At 43.1% G+C, this 21,338-nt stretch overlaps 1 protein-coding gene across 1 annotated transcript in view; it reads right to left on the bottom strand.

The window, feature by feature from the left end:
* Positions 1-18,385, bottom strand: part of CDS2 (CDP-diacylglycerol synthase 2) — a 45,553-nt gene extending 27,168 nt beyond the window's left edge. The window contains exon 1 of the mRNA XM_018057365.1: positions 18,088-18,385. Coding sequence (XP_017912854.1) covers positions 18,088-18,144 — 57 coding nt within the window. The 5' untranslated portion in view covers positions 18,145-18,385. The remainder of the gene's footprint in view (positions 1-18,087) is intronic.

Genomic DNA, 21,338 nt, shown 5'->3' with positions numbered 1-21,338 from the left:
GGTTCTCATTCTACCTGATTGACTGCTCTTAGTTCCTGTGTTATCTTCCCTCTACCTGTCCTCTAAATGTTGGATTGGCTTTAGGCTCAATTCTGGACCCACGACACTCACTCCCTTAAGTATTACCATCCAGCACCTTGGCTTTAATTACCAATTCCATGCCAATGACTCTGATGATTATATCACCAACCCCAACCTCTCCTCCAGCTCCAGACCCAACTGCTATATTTCCAACTACTTACTGACATTCCACCAGAAAGTTCTTGCAGACATCTCAAACATATCTAAACAGAACTACTGACATTGCCCACAAAACTCTCAATCCTCAAGTGCCGAGCCAGCCAGTTGACGGCACCACAGTCTGTATCCAGCATAAGCCAGAAACCTGGGTGCTTTGTGTGCTCAGGTGCTTCAGTCATGTCCAGCTCTCTGCAACCCTATGGACCATAGCCTACCAGGCTCCTCTGCCCAGGAGATTTTCCAGGCAAGAATACTGGAGTGGGTTGTCATCCCTCCTCCAGGGGATCTTCCTGACCCAGGCATCGAACTTGCATCTCTTATATCTCCTGCATTGGCAGGCAGGTTCTTTACCACTAGCACCACCCAGGAAACCCAGGAGTCACGCTTAATTTGCTTAATGCTTCTCTCATCTTTCCCCAGTTACTGGACATGCAGCTGACTCCCTTCTAAAATCCACTCCCCTCCCCTTGCATGTTGTGTAGCAGCCTGTGCAAAGTAATTATTTTAATCCCATACCCTTTGCCACAATAACAAGTTCATGAACAGGCATTTTAACCCCAGTATAACTCAATGTGTGTGTGTGGCGGGGGTGGGGCATAACTGTTCTGGAGTAAGCACTTGGCCTAAGATGGTACAATCAAACTAGAAATTCTAGAATCAAATTATATGACTGTGGGACAAGACACTTGAGCTCTATTTCCCCCCACAAGCCTGAGGAGAAAGGGAATAGGTAGAGAGGCAGAGAGCCCCAGATGCTAAGGCACTGGCCTGCATCTTCATGGGAGTCTTCGGATGATGCCAACACCTGAAAGGCACAGCAGCGTGAGGACAGAAGATGGTTTTAAAGCCAATGAACTGCATGAATTCATTCATTCATACAAAATGAATTTGCAGTAAATTTACTTTGTTTGCAGTAAATCAAACTGCAAATGATTCATAGTCAAAAAACAACTCAAGTTTTGTCGGTTCTATGCCCAAAAATATATCTTAAATCTATCCTTTTATCCTCACAGTCACTAGGCTCATAGCGGCTTCCCAGGTGGCACAGTGGTAAAGACGCTGCCTGCCAAAGCAGGAGATGTGGGTTCGATTCCCGGCTTGGGAAGATCCCCTGGAGGATGAAACGGTAACCAGCTCCAATATTCTTGCCTGGGAAGTCCCACGGACAGAGGAGCCTGGCGAGCTACAGTCCACAGGGCCACAAAGAGCTGGGCACAACTGAGCACACACACATGCACGCTCGCAGGCGCATCCCAGCCCCCGTCACCTCTCACTGCAGCGGTCTCCTAATTGCTCCTTTCACCATCCATTCTCCTCACAAATAACCAGTGGTATTCCTAATATGTATCAGTGCATTCAACTCCCCATTAAAACCCTTTAATGACCTCTCACTACCTTAGCTTAACTTCCCAGCCTACCTCTCATATCTCTTTCCTATACCAGTGATTTCCAGGGAGGACAAACTCACAGCCTTTTTGCTGTCCCTCCATACACTGAACTAATTCCTGACTCAGAGGCTTCACATTAACTCTGGAATGTTCTCATTGCTCAATCAGCCCACCTTACTCAATCTTCATTTAATCTCCCCGAAGAAGGCTTCCCTGACCACCCTACTTAAAAAATGGCCCACCTCCATCTCCATCTCCATCATTCTCTATCTCCTTAGAATGCTTTCTTTTAAAAATATATATATTTTTTTTATTTTTATTTTGGTCACATGGCATGCAGGATCCTAGTTTCTGGACCAGGGATCAAACCTGTAGCCCCTGCAGTGGAAGCACAGAGTTTTAACCACTGGACTGCCAAGACCCAGAACGCTTTCTTTTCTTTATAGCACTTACTAACGCCTGAAATTTATTATCAACATCAACTTTGCAGGCACTAGGGATATGTACCACTTCAACCCTTAATAAAACATTTTTCCTGAAGTAATATATATTCCTTAAAGATAATTGGGATACACACCTTTAGAATGCCCAGATTATCAAAATGCTGTGATATATTTCACACTAGTCTTTTCCTATAAATACATGTACTATGGGGGGATAATAGCTGTAATCACACTGAACACCCAATTTCTGTTTTGCTTCCTAGTCACCTCTGTCATTAATGACTTAAGTAAAACCACTGATGGTAGACTGATAAAACATGCAAGTGACACAAAGCTCAGAAACACAAATAAACACTTAAAAATATCAATGTGGGACTTCCCTGGTAGTCCAGTGGTTAAGAATCCACTAGCCAATGCAAGGGACACAAGTATCAACTGATCCCTGGTCCGGAAAGATCCCATGTGCCATGAGGCAGCTAGAGCCCATGCCCCACAACTCCTGAGCCCGAGTGCTCTAGAGCCCATGCTTCGCAACAAGAAACACTGCTGCAACGAGAAGCCCAGGCACCACAACCAGAGAGTAGCTCCTGCCTGCCGCAACTACAGAAAACTGCACGTGGCACCGAAGTGCCCAGGAACTGCAATGAAGACTCAGTGCAAACAAAAGTAAATTAACTATTAAAAATAAAACAGTCAATGTGCTAGAAAGATGAGCTAAGGATACAAATGCAAAATTAGCAGTTAACACAAGAGTTTAACCACTAGCCTCTCTTCTGTGGACCTACCTTCCATAACACTAGTTGTACCCTCTCTCCCTAGCTACAGCTCTACATTTCAACCTGCCAACAAGATACCTCCATGTCCAGTCAGCATTTCAAAATTCAGCATGTCCAAAATGAATCAACTCCTTTACCACCCACACCAGCTCTTCTGTTTTCCAACAAGATCCTAATCTACCGGAGATGTGCTCCACAGGGAACACTGATGTTATTACCATCTCCAAATCCCCCTCATCAGTACTCAAACTGTACGATACTAACATGCCAGGGTCTCTCCTTATTCCATTCTCACCCCTGGTATACTTGCTAATGTCTGCATGTCAACACTTCTCTACTATACTGGCCTCCGAATTGATTTCTCCACTAATTTCTCCCTTTTCAAACACATTCCCCAGATTAATCTTCTGGGAAAGATTAATCTTCATAAAGCACTCCCAGATTAATCTTCATAAAGCACAGCTCTGATTATACCCCTCTTTCACTCATTTTCACCTAGTCTATTGATGACAAATAGCCTCCCACTTCACATCCTCCAACATTTGTCCCCTACACCCTGCACAAACCTCATGCTCCAACCAAGCAGAGCTACGCACTGACCCTGATGACCTCACCCCTTGCTATCTTCTTCTACTTTGCTCCCAGCCATTTTTCCTTCCTGCTCATTCATCAAGTCCCAACTTAGGAGCACTAAGACTCCTTATGGAATGTCCTCTCTGATTTCCATCTACAGTAAACAGGAAAAAAAAAAAAAAAAAAACACGCCTCCTCAAAATAAACTGACTTCCTAGAAATCTGTGAATATTACATGGCAAAAGAGTGAATATTACCTTATATGGCAAAAGATGTGTTAAGGATCTTGAAAGGAGGTGTTTATCCTGATTATCCAGTTAGACCCTAAGTGGAATCACACGTACCTATAAGAGAAAGGCAGGGACTTCCCCAGTGGTCCAGTGGCTAAGACTCAAGTTGCCAATGCAGGGGGCCTGGGTTCAGCTCCTTAGATTCCACATCCCGCAAATAAGACCCAGCACAGCCAAATAAATAAAATAAACATTTTTAAAAAAAATAAGAGAGAAACAGAGGGAGATATGATGCAGAAACAAAGAGAAGACAACGTAAAGACAGGCTAGAGAGAGAAATGTGGCCACAAGCTGGGAAGGGGCCTAGAATGGATTCTCCCCTGGAGAAATGTGGCCACAGGCCAAGAGGTGCCAGGAGTCCCCCGGACGCTGGGAAGGGGCCTAGAATGGATCCTCCCCTGGAGAAATGTGGCCACAGGCCAAGAGGTGCCAGGAGTCCCCCAGATGCTGGGAAGGGGCCTAGAATGGATCCTCCCCTGGAGAAATGTGGCCACAGGCCAAGAGGTGCCAGGAGTCCCCCAGATGCTGGGAAGGGGCCTAGAATGGACTCCCCCTGGAGAAATGTGGCCACAGGCCAAGGGGTGCCAGGAGTCCCCCGGACGCTGGGAAGGGGCCTAGAATGGATTCTCCCCTGGAGAAATGTGGCCACAAGCTGGGAAGGGGCCTAGAATGGATTCTCCCCTGGAGCCTCTGAAAGGAATGGTGCTTTGAATGGTATGGTCGTGCCAATACCTTGATTTCAGCCTTCCAGTCTCCAAAAACTGTGCGAGAATAACTTCCTATCGTTTTAAGCCTCTGGGTTTATGGCAATTTTTTAGAAGAGTTCTAGGAAACTAACACCCCACACTTCTCACCGGTTTTCTCTTCCAATAAAGTTCCCACAGCACATTATGCATCCCTCCTCCTACTCTTCACTGCACTTTGTAGTTATGTTAAGAGGCACTTTCCATAATCTAATTTAGATTTCAAGCTCATCAAAAGTAAGGACTGCCCTATTCATCTTTCTTTACCTTGAGTGCTCCTTGCCTAGAATCTGGTAAAAGCTCAATGAGTGTTTTTAAAATTACTAAATTTTAATCAAATTCATCAACCTTTATCTACAAAACCGAGAATAATGGCTACCACCATTGGGGTAGGAAAGATAACTCTAGAACTATAGTTACACAATTGTAACTAATGACAAAAAAGGACTACATTTTCAGCCCTTCCCAAAGATTAAAATTATTTGGTGAGGGACACCGATAAAACTCAAGTGATAATGAGCCGTATTCTGGAGAGCAACTAATGTGTTGCCAAGGAATAAAGAATAAGTTGGCAAAGTGAAACCTTTTAAACTCAAAATGGTTCAATGCTGTCCCAAAGAATGTATAAGTCTGTGTACATTTCCACTCATTTCCCTTGAATAACAGGAAATATTCCAGGCAGAATCAGAACACATCTATCCTTTAAGCCAACCAGACTGCATACAGGAAGGTCACTTTGAATGCTCAAACTCTGAAAGGCTACTTTATATTAAGAAACACCTGTTTTATTCTTCTTTGTAAAATCACTACCACCTGAAATTATTATACATTTGTCTGTCTCCTCCACTAAAACATGAACTCCATGTGGAAGGGACTTTGTTTATTTACTGCTACATCCCCTTGGTCTACAATACTGCCTGGTAGAAGGTCCTCTATAAATGTCTCTGTTCAGAGGTACGAAGGAAAGAAAAAAGACAGTTTAAGGAATGACTAAGAAATTATCCACTTCTATAGGTTAAAATGACAGGCATAAATATCACACTGCAATAGCCAACCACTTTGCACGAAATATCCCCATCTCATCGTTTTACATAGACTTGCAGACTCTATGTGGAAGGAATGTGAAATTCTTGAGACTGACATAAGGATGAGCTATCAAACAAGAGAACAGAGGTCTGTAGTAGAACCGAGAAGACAATTTTAAGCAGCTGCTTACTGTTTTTCCCTCCATGTATTCTTGCAAAAAGAAATAACCTGCCTCCTGCAGCTTGGGCTTCCAGAAGTTGAACTCTCCAAGCTAGTTTCTGCTCTAAGCACAGACAAACAGGTGCATCAACCAAAAAAGAAATTACTCACCACCTTAACAACACAGGCAATAGTGTTGGCCACTCAGCCTTCACACTTAACAGTCTGGCTGTCACCTCTACCCAACTCCATCTCAGCTGAGGATTGAGGCTGATGAACAGAATAAACTAACATTTCTGTTACCTGGTATTAAGGAAAAATCTGCTAGTCCACAGTGAAATTTCTAGATAACAAAATATACCCGTTTCATCAATTAAAAAAAAATAGCTTTCTTTTAAAGCCATTTAAAAGCAAATCTACCCAAAAATGATTACGCACCTCACAACACAGATGCTTAACCTGATAATTATTCTACATTTCCCTTATTAAAAAAAAAAAAAACTAAATTATACTTCAAAGATCTTTTGGGGGTTCAATCATGATCAAGCAACATCTAACCTAGCAGAAAGAAATGAGTTTCCAGGAGTTGCACAAAATGAGACTTTGATACGCAGAAAGGAGTGGGAACAAGGAAATTATACTAGCAAAAGAGTAGACTGGGAGGTTGCCCTGGCAGTCCAGCAGTTAGGACTCTGCACTTCTACTGTAGGAGGCACAGGTTCAATCCCTGTTCCAGAACTAAGACCCTGCATGCTACACGCCAAAAAAAAAAAAAAAAAAAAAAAGGAGATTGGTTATTGAAATACTACTTTCCTTCAGGGAATGGCAGGAGTCAATCAGGCAGATTACCCTAAATAGTGCTGATTAAGTAACTCCTGAGTGAGTGCTCTAAGATTCAGTTTCTGGAAGAGTAAGTCTTGGTTTGGTGATGTGGAGCTTAGAATAAGTGACTCCATTTGGGATCTGTTGTCTTGTTTTTAACACCTTGAATCTCCACTGCTGTTCCACCTGTGCAGACCTCAGGAGGTAATGAATGAAGAGAGGCTATCTTCCCCAAAATACAGACCCTGTGCTTTTATGCTCAGGTTAATGTGGTCCACTGGAGAAGGGAATGGCAAACCACTTCAGTATTCTTGCCTTGAGAACCCCATGAACAGTAAGAACAGGCAAAAATATAGGACACTGAAAGATGAACTCCCCAGGTCGGTAGGTGCCCAATATGCTACTGGAGAACAGTGAAGAAATAAATCCAGACAGAATGAAGAGAGGGAGCCAAAGCAAAATCAATACCCAGTTGTGGATGTGACTGGTGATCGAAGTAAAGTCCAATGCTGTAAAGAGCAATACTGCATAGGAACCTGGAATGTTAGGTTCATGAATCAAGGCAAATTGGAAGTGGTCAAACAGGAGATGGCAAGAGTGAATGTCGACATTTTAGGAAACAGCAAACTATAATGGATTGGAATGGGTGAATTTAACTCAGATGACCATCATATCTACTACTGTGGGCAAGAATCCCTTAGAAGAAACGGAGTAGCAAGGATGCAGTATTTGGATGCAATCTCAAAAACGACACAGTCTCCAAGGCAAACCATTCAATATCACAGTAACCCAAGTCTATGCCCTGATCAGTAACACTGGAGAAGCTGAAGATGAACAGTTCTATGAAGACCTACAAGATCTTTTAGAACTAACATCCAAAAAAGATGTCCTTTCATTATAGGGGACTGGAATGCACAAGTAAGTCAAGAAACACCTGGAGTAACAGGCAAATTTGGCCTTGGAATATGGAATGAAGCAGGGCAAAGGCAAAAGAGAACGCACTGGTCATAGCAAACACCCTCTTCAAACAACACAAGAGATGACTCTACACATGGACATCACCAGATGGTCTACACTGAAATGAGATTGATTATATCCTTTGCAACCAAAGATGGAGAAGCTCTATACAGTCAGCAAAAACAAGACCAGGAGCAGACTGTGGCTCAGATTATGAACTCCTTACTACCAAATTCAGACTCAAATTGAAGAAAACAGGGAAAACCACTAGACCACTCAGCTATGACCTAAATCAAATCCCTTACGATTATACAGTGGAAGTAAGAAATAGATTCAAGGGACTAGATCTGATAGACAGACTGCCTGATGAACTACGGACAGAGGTTCATGACACTGTAGAGGAGACAGGGATTAAGACCATCCCCAAGAAAAAGAAATGCAAAAAAGCAAAATGGCTGTGTGAGGGGGCCTTACAAATAGCTTAGAAAAGAAGAGAAGCAAAAAGCAAAGGAGAAAAGAAAAGATATACCCATTTGAATGCAGAGTTCCAAAGAATATCAAGAAGAGATAAGAAAGCCTTCCTCAGGACTGGAAAAGGTCAGTTTTCATTCCAATCCCAAAAGGCAATGCCAAAGAATGCTCAAACTACCACATAATTGCACTCATCTCACACACTAGCAAATTAATGCTCAAAATTCTCCAAGCCAGTCTTCAACAGTTCGTGAACCATGAACTTCCAGATATTCAAGCTGCTTTTAGAAAAGGCAGGGGAACCAGAGATCAAATTGCCAACATCCACTGGATCATAGAAAAAGCAAGAGAGTTCCAGAAAAACATCTATTTCTGCTTTTTTGACTATGCCAAAGCCTTTAACTGTGTGGCTCACCACAAACTGTGGAAAATTCTTAGAGATAGGAATACCAGACCATCTTACCTGCCTCTTGAGAAATCTGTATGAAGGTCAGGAAGCAACAGTTAGAACTTGATAAGGAACAACAGACTGGTTCCAAATAGGAAAAGGAGTACGTCAAGGCTGTATATTGTCACCCTGCTTATTTAACTTCTATGCAGAGTACATCATGAGAAACGCTGGGCTGGATGAAGCACAAGCTGGAATCAAGATTGTTGGGAGAAACATCAATAACCTCAGATATGTAGATGACACCACCCTTATGGCAGAAAGTGAAGAACTAAAGAGCCTCTTGATGAAAGTGAAAGAGGAGAATGAAAATGTTGGCTTAAAGCTCAACACTCAGAAAACTAGGATCACAGCATCTGGCCCCATCACTTCATGGTAAATAAATGGGGAAACAATGGAAATAGTGTCAGACATTATTTTGGGGGACTCCAAAATCACTGCAGATGGTGACTGCAGCAATGAAATTAAAAGATGCTTACTCCTTGGAAGAAAAGTTATGACCACCCTAGAAATCATATTAAAAAGCAGAGACATTACTTTGCCAACAAAGGTTCATCTAGTCAAGGCTATGGTTTTTCCAGTAGTCATGTATGGATGTGAGAGTTGGACTATAAAGAAAGCTGAGCACTGAAGAATTGATGCTTTTGAACTGTGGTGATGGAGAAGACTCTTGAGAGTCCTTTGGACTGCAAGGAGATCCAACCAGTCCATCCTAAAGGAAATCAGTCCTGAATATTCATTGGAAGGACTGATGCTGAAGCTGAAACTCCAATACTTTGGCCACCTAATGTGAAGAAACGACTCATTTGAAAAGACCCTGATGCTGGAAAAGATTGAAAGCAGGAAGAGAAGGGGATGACAGAGGATGAGATGGTCAGATGGCATTACTGACTCAATGGACATGAGTTTGGGTAGGCTCTAGGAGTTGGTGTTGGACAGGGAGGCCTGGCATGCTGCGGTTCACAGGGTCGCAAAGAGTCAGACACAACTGAGCGACTGAACTGGACTGATTCAGCACAGGAACTATATGACATATCTTGTAATAACCTATAATGGAAAAGAGTAAAAGTAGATTATATATATATAAAGTAAATTTTATATATATATATATATAAAACTGAATCACTCCTGTACACCTAAAATGGACACAATATTATAAATTAACTACGTGCATGATAAGTCACTTCAGTTGTGTCTGACTCTGTGCGACCCTATGGACTGCAAGAGACTGCCAAGTTCCTGTCCATAGAATTCTCCAGGCAAGAACACTGGAGTAGGTTGCCACACCCTCCTTCAGGGGATCTTCCCAACTCAACTACATTTGAATTAAAAAATAAAAAGGCAAGCTACCAGACCATGCGTGGTAGCATTACAGCCACGTGTAGCAATATGCACAGGAGGAAAAGGCATTTGAACAATGGTTGCTTTCCTGAACGATGAGATTATAGGTGGATTTCATCCTCATTTGCATACATTCTTGTGATTTCTATAATACGTACATGCCTGATGAAGTGTTGTTGTTCAGTCACTTGCAGCATGCCTGGCTTCCCTGTCCTTCACCATCTCCTGGAGTTTGCTCAAACTCATGTCCATTGAGTCAGTGATGCCATCCAACCATCTCATTCTCTGTCATCCCCTTCGCCTCCTGCTTTCAATCTTTCCCAGCAGCAGAGTCTTTTCCAATGAGTTAGCACTTTGCAACAGGTGGCCAAAGTGTTAGAGCTTCATCTTCAGCATCAGTCCTTCCAATAAACATTCAATGTTGATTTCCTTTAGGACTGACTGGTTTGGTTTGCTGTCCAAGGGACTCTCAAGAGTCTTCTCCAACACCACAGTTTGACAGCATCAATTCTTCAGCACTCAGCCTTTTTTACTATCCAGCTCTCACATCCGTACATTACTGGAAAAATCATAGCTTTGACTATTCGAATGTTTGTGGGCAAAGTACGCATGCTAAGTCGCTTCAGTCGTGTCCAACTCTTTGCAACCCCATGGACTGTAGCCCTCCAGGCTCCTCTGTCCACGGGATTCTCCAGGAAAGAATACTGGAGTGGGTTGGTATTTCCTTCTCCATGTTGGCAAAGTAATGTCCCTGCTTTTTAATATGCTGTCTAGCTTTGTCACTGATTTTCTTCCTCGGAACGTCTTTTAATTTCATGGCTGCAGTCACCATCCATAGTGGTTTTGGAGCCCAAGGAAATAAAGTCTGTCACTGTTTCCACTGTTTCCCGATCTACTTGTCATGAAGTGATGGGACCAGATGCCATGATCTTAGTTTTTTGGAAGTTGAGTTTTAAGCTAGCTTTCTCACTCTCCTCTTTCACTTTCATCAAGAGGCTCTTTAATTTCTCTTCGCTTTCTGCCATAAGGGTGGTGTCATCTATACATATGCGGTTACTGATATTTCTCCCAGCCATCTTGATTCCAACCTGTGGTTCATCCAGCCTGACATTTCGTATGATGTACTCTGCATAGAAGTTAAATAAGCAGGGTGATAATATAGAGCCTTGACGTACTCCTTTCCCAATTTGAACCAGTCAGTTGTTCCATGTTCAGTTCTAACTGTTGCTTCTTGACCTGCATACAGGTTTCACAGGACGCAGGTAAGGTGGTCTGGTATTCCCATCTCTTTAAGAATTCTTCAGTTTGTTGTGATCTACATAGTCAAAGGCTTTAGCATAGTCAATGAAGCAGAAGTAGAGGTTTTTCTGGAATTCTCTAGCTTTTGCTATGATTCAACCCATGCTGGCAATTTAATCTGTTTCCTCTGCATCTTCTAAATCCAGCTAGTACATCCAGAAGTTCTTGGTTCACATACTGTTGAAGCCTAGTTTGAGAAAGAAAAGTGAAAGGCAAAGGGGAAAAGGAAAGACAAACCGTTATGAATGCAGTTCCAGAGACTAGCAAGAAGCATACTGAGATAAGGGAAGATCTTAAGTGGATTTTGAGAAAACAGGACTTCAATAGGCAGAGATGGAAAGAGGGGTGACAGAAAACAAGCATATTTCCTATGGTTGGAAATATCAAGAGGCAAGATGCATGTCACAGAGGCCCCAAGCAGGAAGGGGGTTGGTTAAGAGACAGGGTCATAAAGGACCAAATTTAAGAGATCTGAAAAGAGGGTCAGAATTTTTTTCTTCCCTTCTGTAACTCACAGAGTAGTTTCCGAGCTGTTCAAAGGTCAGGAGGACTAGAAGAGGCTGAGAGTAAATCCTGAAGGAAGGTAACTCAATTAGAAGGATTTACAACTAGTTCAGGCATCCTGAACTATCTTAAATATGCAAAAGCAATAGATAAGGATCCAGGTGTCATCTGATGTGAACATCTGGCCTGGACTAGATGAGGGAGCAGACACAGGGACTAGTGGATTCCCAGCTGGAGCAGAGCAGACAGGAGCAGGAAGGTCCATGTCTAAAGGGAGAAAATTAGATTTCAGACAAAGCAAGTTTGTGCTGCCTGAGGTATACATATACCTAGGGATTTCCTGCAGATCACTAAACTCACGGTACTGGCAGGACAGAGACTGTGGGTAAAGGCTTTGAGAGCCGCCCACTGAGGGATTCAAGTCAGCGACACACATCCTCTCAATGTCAGAGACCCACGAGCAGAAAATGCTGCCAGTAAATCTCAAATCACAAGGGCTCTTTCCAAAATGCAGCCAAGTCTTCACAGAGAAGTCCCAGGCTGGTCCTGGGGTGACTCTAATACAAAAGAGCTGCTGCCAAAGAGCAAAAAATTCACAGGACAGTTCGGGTCTTTCCATGCCAGCAGCAGGTGCTCATGAGCACTACTTCCTGGCAGGCGTAGGCTGCTGCCGGGGAGGAGAATCAGGGAGCCAGGAGGGAGATGTTCACAGTGCTACACCATCACCTTTCAGTTCTGATACATGCACACACTGTCTAGTCAAAATAACATAAAGTTTAACCTTCCTTAAAAGGTCACTCTAAATAAATAATAAAAGGTCACTCAACTGAGTGGGCCCTATGCCATCCCCACTGCTGAAGCAAACTTAAGCAGAAGAACAAAGACCAGGCAGTGGCAGGGTGAACTGCCTAATGCGGGCCATGTCTGCCCTGGCTGGCCCCGCACCACCACCCCAACCAGGCAGCTACTGCACAGCAAGGCTTGGAAGGCAGGAACTCAACCCAACCCCAGGAACAAATCAGTATTCCTCAAAGGAGAGGCTGGCAAAATTAACAGTCAAGAGTCTCTTTTCCAAACCAGACACAGTCTGCTGAGTGAAAAGCTGTGTTTTCTTACCCCCCCCACCCCCACCCCAGCCTCCAGCACCAGGCAGGAAGGCTGGGGAGACTGGCACTGCACAGGGAGCACGTTAAAAAACTTTGTGTGCAGGAGAGTTACTTGGCAAGCCCTCTGCAACACTAACAAGTTCAATACACTCCATCTATGTGGATCTTAGAAAAGATAGCAGAGTGCACAAATCACAAATAATGATGCACTACTTTTTTCAAACAGTTTAAAGGGTGATTATGTGCACTGTGAAATTAGGAGAGTCATTTCAAAAGCTTCCCAGATACATTCAAAATTAAGATTTCTTGAAATCAGTAGAGAAAGAATGGATTATTTGGAGCCAAAAGCGATATAAAATCCTGGACGTTTTCCCCATGAGCACAGACACCAGCCCTCTCTCAGAACTAGTGAGACTGTATACAGCAGACCTTGGGTTCAGTGAACATTCTAAAAGAAGATGTATAAATACTGAATGACATTGTTTCAGGACAAATAGTTCTAATACTAAGAGCCATCAACCAGAAAGCATTTATTCTGAGTAGCTTCCCATGAAGCTCAGAGTGAGGAGCTGACAACTTGCTAGGAGTTCTCTTCAAGGATACCCGAGTGGCTGCTCCTAGGGGTGAACTTAAAATATATAAATCACCACTTTTCCAATAACCAGGAAAATAGGACCTAATCAACTTTTCCTACAAAAAAAAAAAGTTTTCTCAGAGTTTCAACGTTCACTCAGGAACACACACACACGTTTATATACATACATATATTTGGCATTTTGAAGATTTTGCTATTTCTGTGAAAAATAGGAGATATTGGGGCTTTTTTTAAATCAAAGTCAACCAACTCAGAAACTTTTAAAGTCTGTAAATTAAGTCTGTCTCCTAAAAGGCAACATTATGCAACATAATGAGTAGAAAGGAATCAGAAAACCTTCATACTATTAACAACTCTGCATCTAACCAGCTGTGTGACATTGAGCAAGTAACAAGCTCTCTGGGCTACTCTGCTATAAAATAGCCCTAAAATCCCTTCTAGTTCTAACATCTGATAAGAGCAATTTAATATTTTTTAAAATGTTAAAGGCTAATGAAATATCACATAAATTTACACAAAACATTTTAAACAAAATGTTTTTTTGAAAAAAACTAATTTTAAGTAGCCATAAGTTGGAAAATAACTGAGTTTTAAAAATAAGATTATACTGTTTGATCAGCAACTAAAAATACTGGGTCATATGACAAACTAATCTTTCATCTTCTCTTTCTATTTAAGTCTGGGAGCCATAGTTAAGGTTTACTGATTATTCAAAACCTAAATTATTTCTCAATGTAAAAAAAAAAAGATTGAAAGAATAAAGCATTTCTCCTGCATCTGAAGTAGTCAGAGCTCTGAAAATAAGATTTTATTATTTCAGTAGCACTTTTAAAGTCTAACAGAAAACTATGTTTAATTATTTACCACTATTCTAAAATATGCTATGAAAATATGCTTTCGGTCATGTCTGACTCTTTGCAACCCCATGGACTATACAGTCCATGAAATTCTCCAGGCCAGAATACTGGAATGGGTAGCCTTTCCCTTCTCCAAGAGATATTCCCAACCCAGGGATCGAACCCAGGTCTCCCAAATTGCAGGCAGAGTCTTTACCAGCTGAGCCATGAGGGAGGTCTGAAAAAGCTATTAGGGAAAGACAATTGCATGTAGCAATATTCCTTCTACAGCTGAAGTTTGACTGTGATTCTGCGCGCTGAAAAATTCAGTAAGAAAATGAACTGAAAAGGTGGGTCATAGAAGGCCAAGCTCTGTCTATAAAATTTTCTTTAACAGGTGATAAATAGGACAAGACTACTCTGAACACTTATAACTTGAAGATTTAATCATCTTCCAAGAGTAGAAGGTGAATATTAGCTTTTTCCTGTAAAACTATATTTCAACCAGAAACAACAGCTTAACACAGTACAATGTGACAATTTCTGCTCTACATATGTAACATACATACTCACTTAATCCATATGAATATCCTCTGAAGCACATGCTACTTTTTTATCACCCCTCATTTTAGAGATGGACAAGCTGAGGCTTTTATGCAAGTTAAGTGATTTCCTCAAAGTTACACAGCTGGTATGGAGTAGGAAAATGGCAACCCACTTCAGTATTCTTGCCTGGAAAATTCCATGGACAGAGGAGCCTCACAGGCTACAGTCCACGGGGTGGCAAAGAGTTGGACACGTCCAAGCGACATGGACTGACTGACATCACTCACACACACACACACACACACACACACACACACACACACACACACACACACACACACACACACACACACACACACACACACACACACACACACACACACACACACACACACACACACACACACACACACACACACACACACACACACACACACACACACACACACACACACACACACACACACACACACACACACACAGCTGGTAAGCGGCACTGTCCAGGCTAATGATAGCTCTAGCTGTTATGTGGCAAAGAGTTGGACACGTCCAAGCGACATGGACTGACTGACATCACACACACACACACACACACACACACACACACACACACACACACACACACACACACACACACACACACACACACACACACACACACACACACACACACACACACACACACACACACAGCTGGTAAGCGGCACTGTCCAGGCTAATGATAGCTCTAGCTGTTATGCCCCTGCTCTTAAAACCACCATCTTCAGTTAAAATCTAAACTCCCCTTTCTAAATGATGCCTTTATTTGATCTTTATACTGGTTTCATTGATCTAGAAAGAAAGCCTTGAATGAGTAAAGCTGTAGTTTAAACAGCACTCTAGCACTTGAGGACGACAGAAAAGGACTCCACATCCTTCCTTCTAACCTCCAAAACAAAGTCTCCTGAAATGCCAACCCAATCATAAATTTTAAGATGCCAATGTTTTGGCCCAAGTTCCATTCTCTCCTTTCCTAAGCTCCAATGGAAAAACATGGAATGATGGGAGGAAGATCATTTCCAAACCTTAAACTCCAAGTTTCTTGGTTTGGCAACAATACTGTGCTTTGGGACTTTAAAATTATAAGCACAGTTCCCAGAGGAAAAATTTCCTTTATTAGCAACTGGCTTGACAATTCCATTCTAGGATGCTAAATATAATACATTCTGACTTTTATAATAATAAACACATTCCCCAGATTATTTTGAAATGACTGTTTATTTAAATTTTGTCATACCAGTTAGGCAACTGTAGCATTTTTTCCTAAATCTTTCAAATTTGTTTCAGTTCTTTTAATGAATTGACCTGACACTGTTTTCTGAATTCTACTATGAAATAAGAAAGCTGGAATTTTGCCATTTGTTTCCCTTAAAAGATGCCCTTGTTTTACTATTTTTTATTTTCTTAAATTTTAACCCAAGAATATCAGCAAAGTCAGAAACATGGAAGTAAGTTTTACGAACTATGAAATAAAATAAACCTAATTTTACTACTTAATATACATTCATGTGATGGCTCAGATGGCGGTGAATCCACCTGCAAGGCGGGAGACCTCGGTTTGATCCCTGGGTTTGAAGATCCCCTGGAGGAGGGCATGGCAACCCACTCCAGTATTCTTGCCTGCAGAATCCCCATGGATAGTAGAGTCTGGCAGGCTACAGTCCATGGGGTTGCAAAGAGTCAGACACGACTGAGTGACTAAGCACAGCATACATTCATCAAAGACAAATAAAGTATTTCACAGTTTTTAAAAGGAATCTTTATTATTAAAAATCCCATGCATGGTAATCCAGAAATATTGGCAATGGTGCAACTGCCTTGTTCTGAGCTAATGGACTAAGTGTTTGTGGAGCAACAAGCATTCAGTGAACCTCAAATGGATCCAAGTAGTTGGATGGGGAGGGTAGAAATTTTATTTTACCTCATAACCTTACGGTTTTGGGGGTATGTGGGTTTGCCTGTTTTTACCATTAAGTCTAATTCTTACAAGTAGCTTTTTAAACATACAGCCCACTAGGTATCACGCTTTCTTTTTTGACTGCTCTTTTCACACCTAAAACCACAAAGTCCCATTAACATCAAGACTGATCTCTCATCCTATACAGGGCTATACAGCCTCAAAACATCTGGTAACTTCCCAACAGGCAAATGCATGGTGGCAACAGAGCTCTTCCAGGCCAAACTAAGGTATTTAATGGGAAGATTAGAAACTTCAAAGTACCTGGTCTCTGTAAGCGACTCCTCAACTTGCAACCAAATTTTTCTCCAAAACATATTCTAGAAATCAAATTCCATTATCTTTCACCCTTCTAGTATAACTGCTGTTGACACCAAATCTTGGCTTTCTTCCTTCCTGATATCTCCCTAACGTTCCTTTCCTCCGGTTTTCTAAAATGGAAAGCTACATAAATGGGTATTGAGGGCCTGGTGTAGGGGGAATAGGGATTGGTGGGAGCAGCTGTTCCTCAGTTCCAGCCAAACATTAATCAGCTGGGAATATGATGGCAGATCTTCCAATGATCCAAAATAGGCAATAAATTCAAGTGGCTGGGAGAAATATTCTGGTTTTTTAAAGCAACACAGGGACCAAAGAAAGCAACTGCAGGTCACCAGCTGGCAACCCGCGATTCAGACACTCTCTTTCATTCTGGTCCAGGCTCCCTCAGTCCAGTTTACACATCACTGTCATCAATCCACCAAATAACACTGCTCCTGACCACGACAAACTCCAGGCTTGAAATACTACCACCAAGTTTGTGCTGTCATTTAGCGTCCACAGTAACAAGGCCACTCCTCACCTTCCCTACATAGACCTTTCACTTCAACCAAAGAAGTCTACTCACCTTATCCCTCACCCCCGCAAGATGGCCTCTGTTCTACCCTCCTCTACCCCAACAAAGCCCACATCTGAAGCAGGAAACAAGCCCATCTTTCGGAAATATACCTTTCAACACCTAATGACTACATGACTTCTCTGCTTAAAGCCAACAGATTTAACTTTCGAGAAGGGGTTTAAACCTCCTAACAGGCAAATCTCATGGCCTTGTCTTGATACACCTTCACCCCTCAACAAATAACGGGAGATCGGAGAGGCTAAATCACGCTCTGAGGAATCTTTGCGGGGTCTCGACGTCTTCACACCAGGGAACGCCTGGGGAGTGGACTAGAATGGAACCCCTCCCCCCGGCCCCAATCAGCCCTGCGAGACAGGCAGACGTGCGCAACCTCCCGCGCTTTCCTTCCTGCGCCGCGGAGATACCAACCCCAACCGGACCCCAGAGCTGTGTCCTCGGGACCTCGACCTGCTGAACCCTGCCGCGAGCTCCGCGGGACCCCGCACCCAAGGACCCTCCGCCCTACTGAGGCCCGATGCTTCCGGCGGCCGAGCCAGAGTCAAAAGGCGAGACGACCCCTCTCTGCGCGCCCCCCACGGACTTATGGGGGACGCCGCTTCCGCAGCCGCGCCCACCCGGTGCCGCCGCTACCTTGTCCTCGGGCGGAGCTTCCGGCTCGCGGGCCACCCTCTGCCTCAGCTCCGTCATGCTGGAAACACCAGCGCTTAGTCGCCGCTGCCGCGTAGCGCAGACGCCGGGGCCGGCGCGCGGACTCTGCTCGGCCAGCCCCGAGTCGCCAAAGCAGCGCGCAGCTACGCAGCGCCTCGCTAGCCCCACCGCAGCCCAGCCGCCAGCCCTGGAACTCGGCCCCTCCCGGCTCAGCCGCCGCCCTTTCACCCGGGCGGAGCTTGACCAGCCTTCTCCAACCTCTGCCTGCTTGCTCCTTTTCTGGTAAAGGCCCGGAGGGAGGGCGCAGGCGCACCACCGCCATCGCGGCCCGGGAGATCCACCAATGGCGCGAACCCGTTAGGGAGGCGGGGCGAAGGCGGGGCAAGTGAAACGTAGTGGAGAGGCGTGCGTTATTAGATAGTAGCATGAAGGGGCGGGAAAAGGCGTGTTTCGGAAGGAGACTAGCCAATGGGAACTCGAGCACTGGCGCCCAGGGTCTTAGAGGTTAACAACTTGCTGGGGATAATGGCAACCCACTCCAGTATTCTTGCCTGCAAAATCCCATGGACTTAGGAGCCTGGTAGGCTACAGTCCATGGGGTCGCTAAGAGTCGGACACGACTGAACGACTTCACTTTCTTTCACTTTCCCCAGTCTCCTGCCTGCCTAGTCAGTACTTTGCCTCACACGGATAAGTATCCGCTTATTAGGCCATGAGCAGAAAGGCCTGGGGAGCCCACCTGTGTAAAAGGAGATTACTGATAAGGAAGTGAAATTCAAACTTCAGTCTGTATCGTCTGCTTTATTTTATGTGCTGGGCACTGAACTATGTAATCTATCTCATTTAAACTGCACAACACTTGGAAGTGGATATGATTTTCATTTTACAGTTAGGGTTTTCCACGGTTATTCAGATTTCTTTTCTGCCTTCTGAAATACTGAAAGACCTTTTAGGTAGGGAGGAATGTTGCCTACTTTGTTCACAGCCGGATCCCCTCTGTACCTGACACATCCCAAGTCCCTAATGAATGAGGTTTCTCCTAAAAGAAAATGATTTAGCCAAGGTCTCACGGCTAAAAAGTGCCCACTAAGAATTAGAACATAAATCTGTTTGCCACCAACGCCCGCTCTAACATACTCCCGGCCTTCTTAAATTTATTGTTAATATCTGTGTTACTCAGCATTGCTTTCAGCAGTTCCTGTTCACTGCCTTGTAAGTGATGTAAAACAAGTATAAAGTGGGGCCCCTTCCCTTAGCATCTTGTAATTTAACAAGGAGAGAAATTTGCACGCATAGGAGATACAATTTTGTGTTAGCAATTTTGACCTGAACTGTGAGGTTTGGGGAAAACAGAATTCTGAACTGGATGTTTTATTTTCTTGATTTCTGTGAAACTAGATCCCAAAATGCCTGTAACACTGCTTACAGTCTACAGTAAAGTAAACGTGAGATCCGTGTTAAGTCGCTTCAGTCGTATGCAACTCTTTGTGACCCAATGGACTGTAGCCCACAAGGCTCCTCTGTCCACGGGATTCTCCAAACAAGAACACTGGAGTGGGTTGCCATGCCCTCCTCCAGGGGATCTTCCTAACCCAGGGATAGAACCCACGTCTCCCTCCTGCATTGCAGGCAGATTCTTTACCGATGAGCCACCAGGAAAGCCCAAAATCGGTGTGGAGGATCAATGATTTCAGGGTATACTTTGTTCTCTATTAACAACATTGCACAAATACTTGATTTTGTTTTTTGAGAGAAACAGACCACTCCATTCAGGCCATTATTTATTTAGAGAAAGCCTTGCTTTTGTGTTTTGTCTTAACCTTATTTATAAAAGTAAATAACATGCTGATTGTAATTTTTAAACTCTTTTAATCTGTTGGGGACTGTGTGACCACTGTTATGGCTGTTAGTGATCACCTCTTGAACTGAAGACTAAGACACTTGGATAAGTTATACAAGGTTTATTAGCTATAGGATGTAAAAGGATGTCAACAGAGAGAGCCACAAGTTCATCCTTAAGACAAGTGGAAGTGTTAGTAACTAGATTCTCACCTTTGGGGAACATGTGAAAGGTCACATCCAAGTAAGCATTACATCAGTCCTCCTGGAAGCTCGGCTGTTTGCTTTGAAACCCAGCCTAACTGGAGAACCAGTGCACACAGCTTCAGAATGCAAACCATTTTTTCATACATTTACTAAGACTAGACCTTAGACACTGAAAGCCAGAGACCTTTGGCTTTTGTTTAGATACACTGAATTGGATTTCTCTATTGTGGAAACTTCAAATATATTAACAGACACAAGTTTTTAGGCATATGAAAGTTTTAAAACTTATATAGTCATTCCTTATGTTTTATGGGGTGTTTTTCCCTTTTATGTTTAGAAGTCCACAGCAAGATCTCTTAAATATTTACCAATATATTTTTCCATTTCTTGAGTTTACACGTATTTGAATTTTAATTAATCTGTCGAATTTATTTTAGTAAACAATTAGGAAGAGCCTATAGCTTTATTCTTCCCTCAGTTCAGTTCAGTCGCTCAGTTGTGTCTGGCTCTTTGCAACCCCATGAATCGCAGCACACTAGGCCTCCCTGTCCATCACCAACTCCCAGAGTCCACTCAAACTCATGTCCATCAAGTCAGTGATGCCATCCAACCATCTCATCCTCTGTCGTCCCCTTCTCAAGCCCCCAATCCCTCCCAGCATCCTAGAAGTTTAATGAATTTTTTATCATAATTCATTTTTGTTTGGAATAGCACCTTTACTAGATGTTTAAGTAATCCTCTTACAACATGTCAAAGCTTCCTTTGATAACTTTCTTTTTCACTTATAGAAGGCTTCCAAAGTGCTGTAAGATCTCAGCCCTGCCTCTCTTTGCAACTTCTCTCCCCTTTGTTCAGTGTGTTCCAGACATATCAGTCTTTGAGTTCTGTCAATTGTTGTTGTTCAGTCCCTAAATCGTGTCCAAACCTTTGCGACCCCATGAACCACAGTCCAGCAGGATCCTCTGTGGGCTTTTACACAGATATTTTTCTATGAGATTTTTCCTGGTGAGAATACTGGAGTGGGTGCCATTTCCTTCTCCAGGGGATCTTCCCAGACCAGGGATCAAACTCCTATCTCCTGCACTGGCAGGCTGATTCTTTACCACTGAGCCACTAGGGAAGCCTATATGTCAATTACATCTCAATAAAACTGGAGGAAAATATTTATTAAAAAGCTTTGAATTTTT

The sequence above is a fragment of the Capra hircus genome, chromosome 13 (genome assembly GCF_001704415.2).
Source record: "Capra hircus breed San Clemente chromosome 13, ASM170441v1, whole genome shotgun sequence".
NCBI classification, from domain to species: domain Eukaryota; kingdom Metazoa; phylum Chordata; class Mammalia; order Artiodactyla; family Bovidae; genus Capra; species Capra hircus.
The sequence above is the reverse complement of the archived record's forward strand: the minus strand, read 5'-3'. Positions and strand labels throughout refer to the sequence as shown.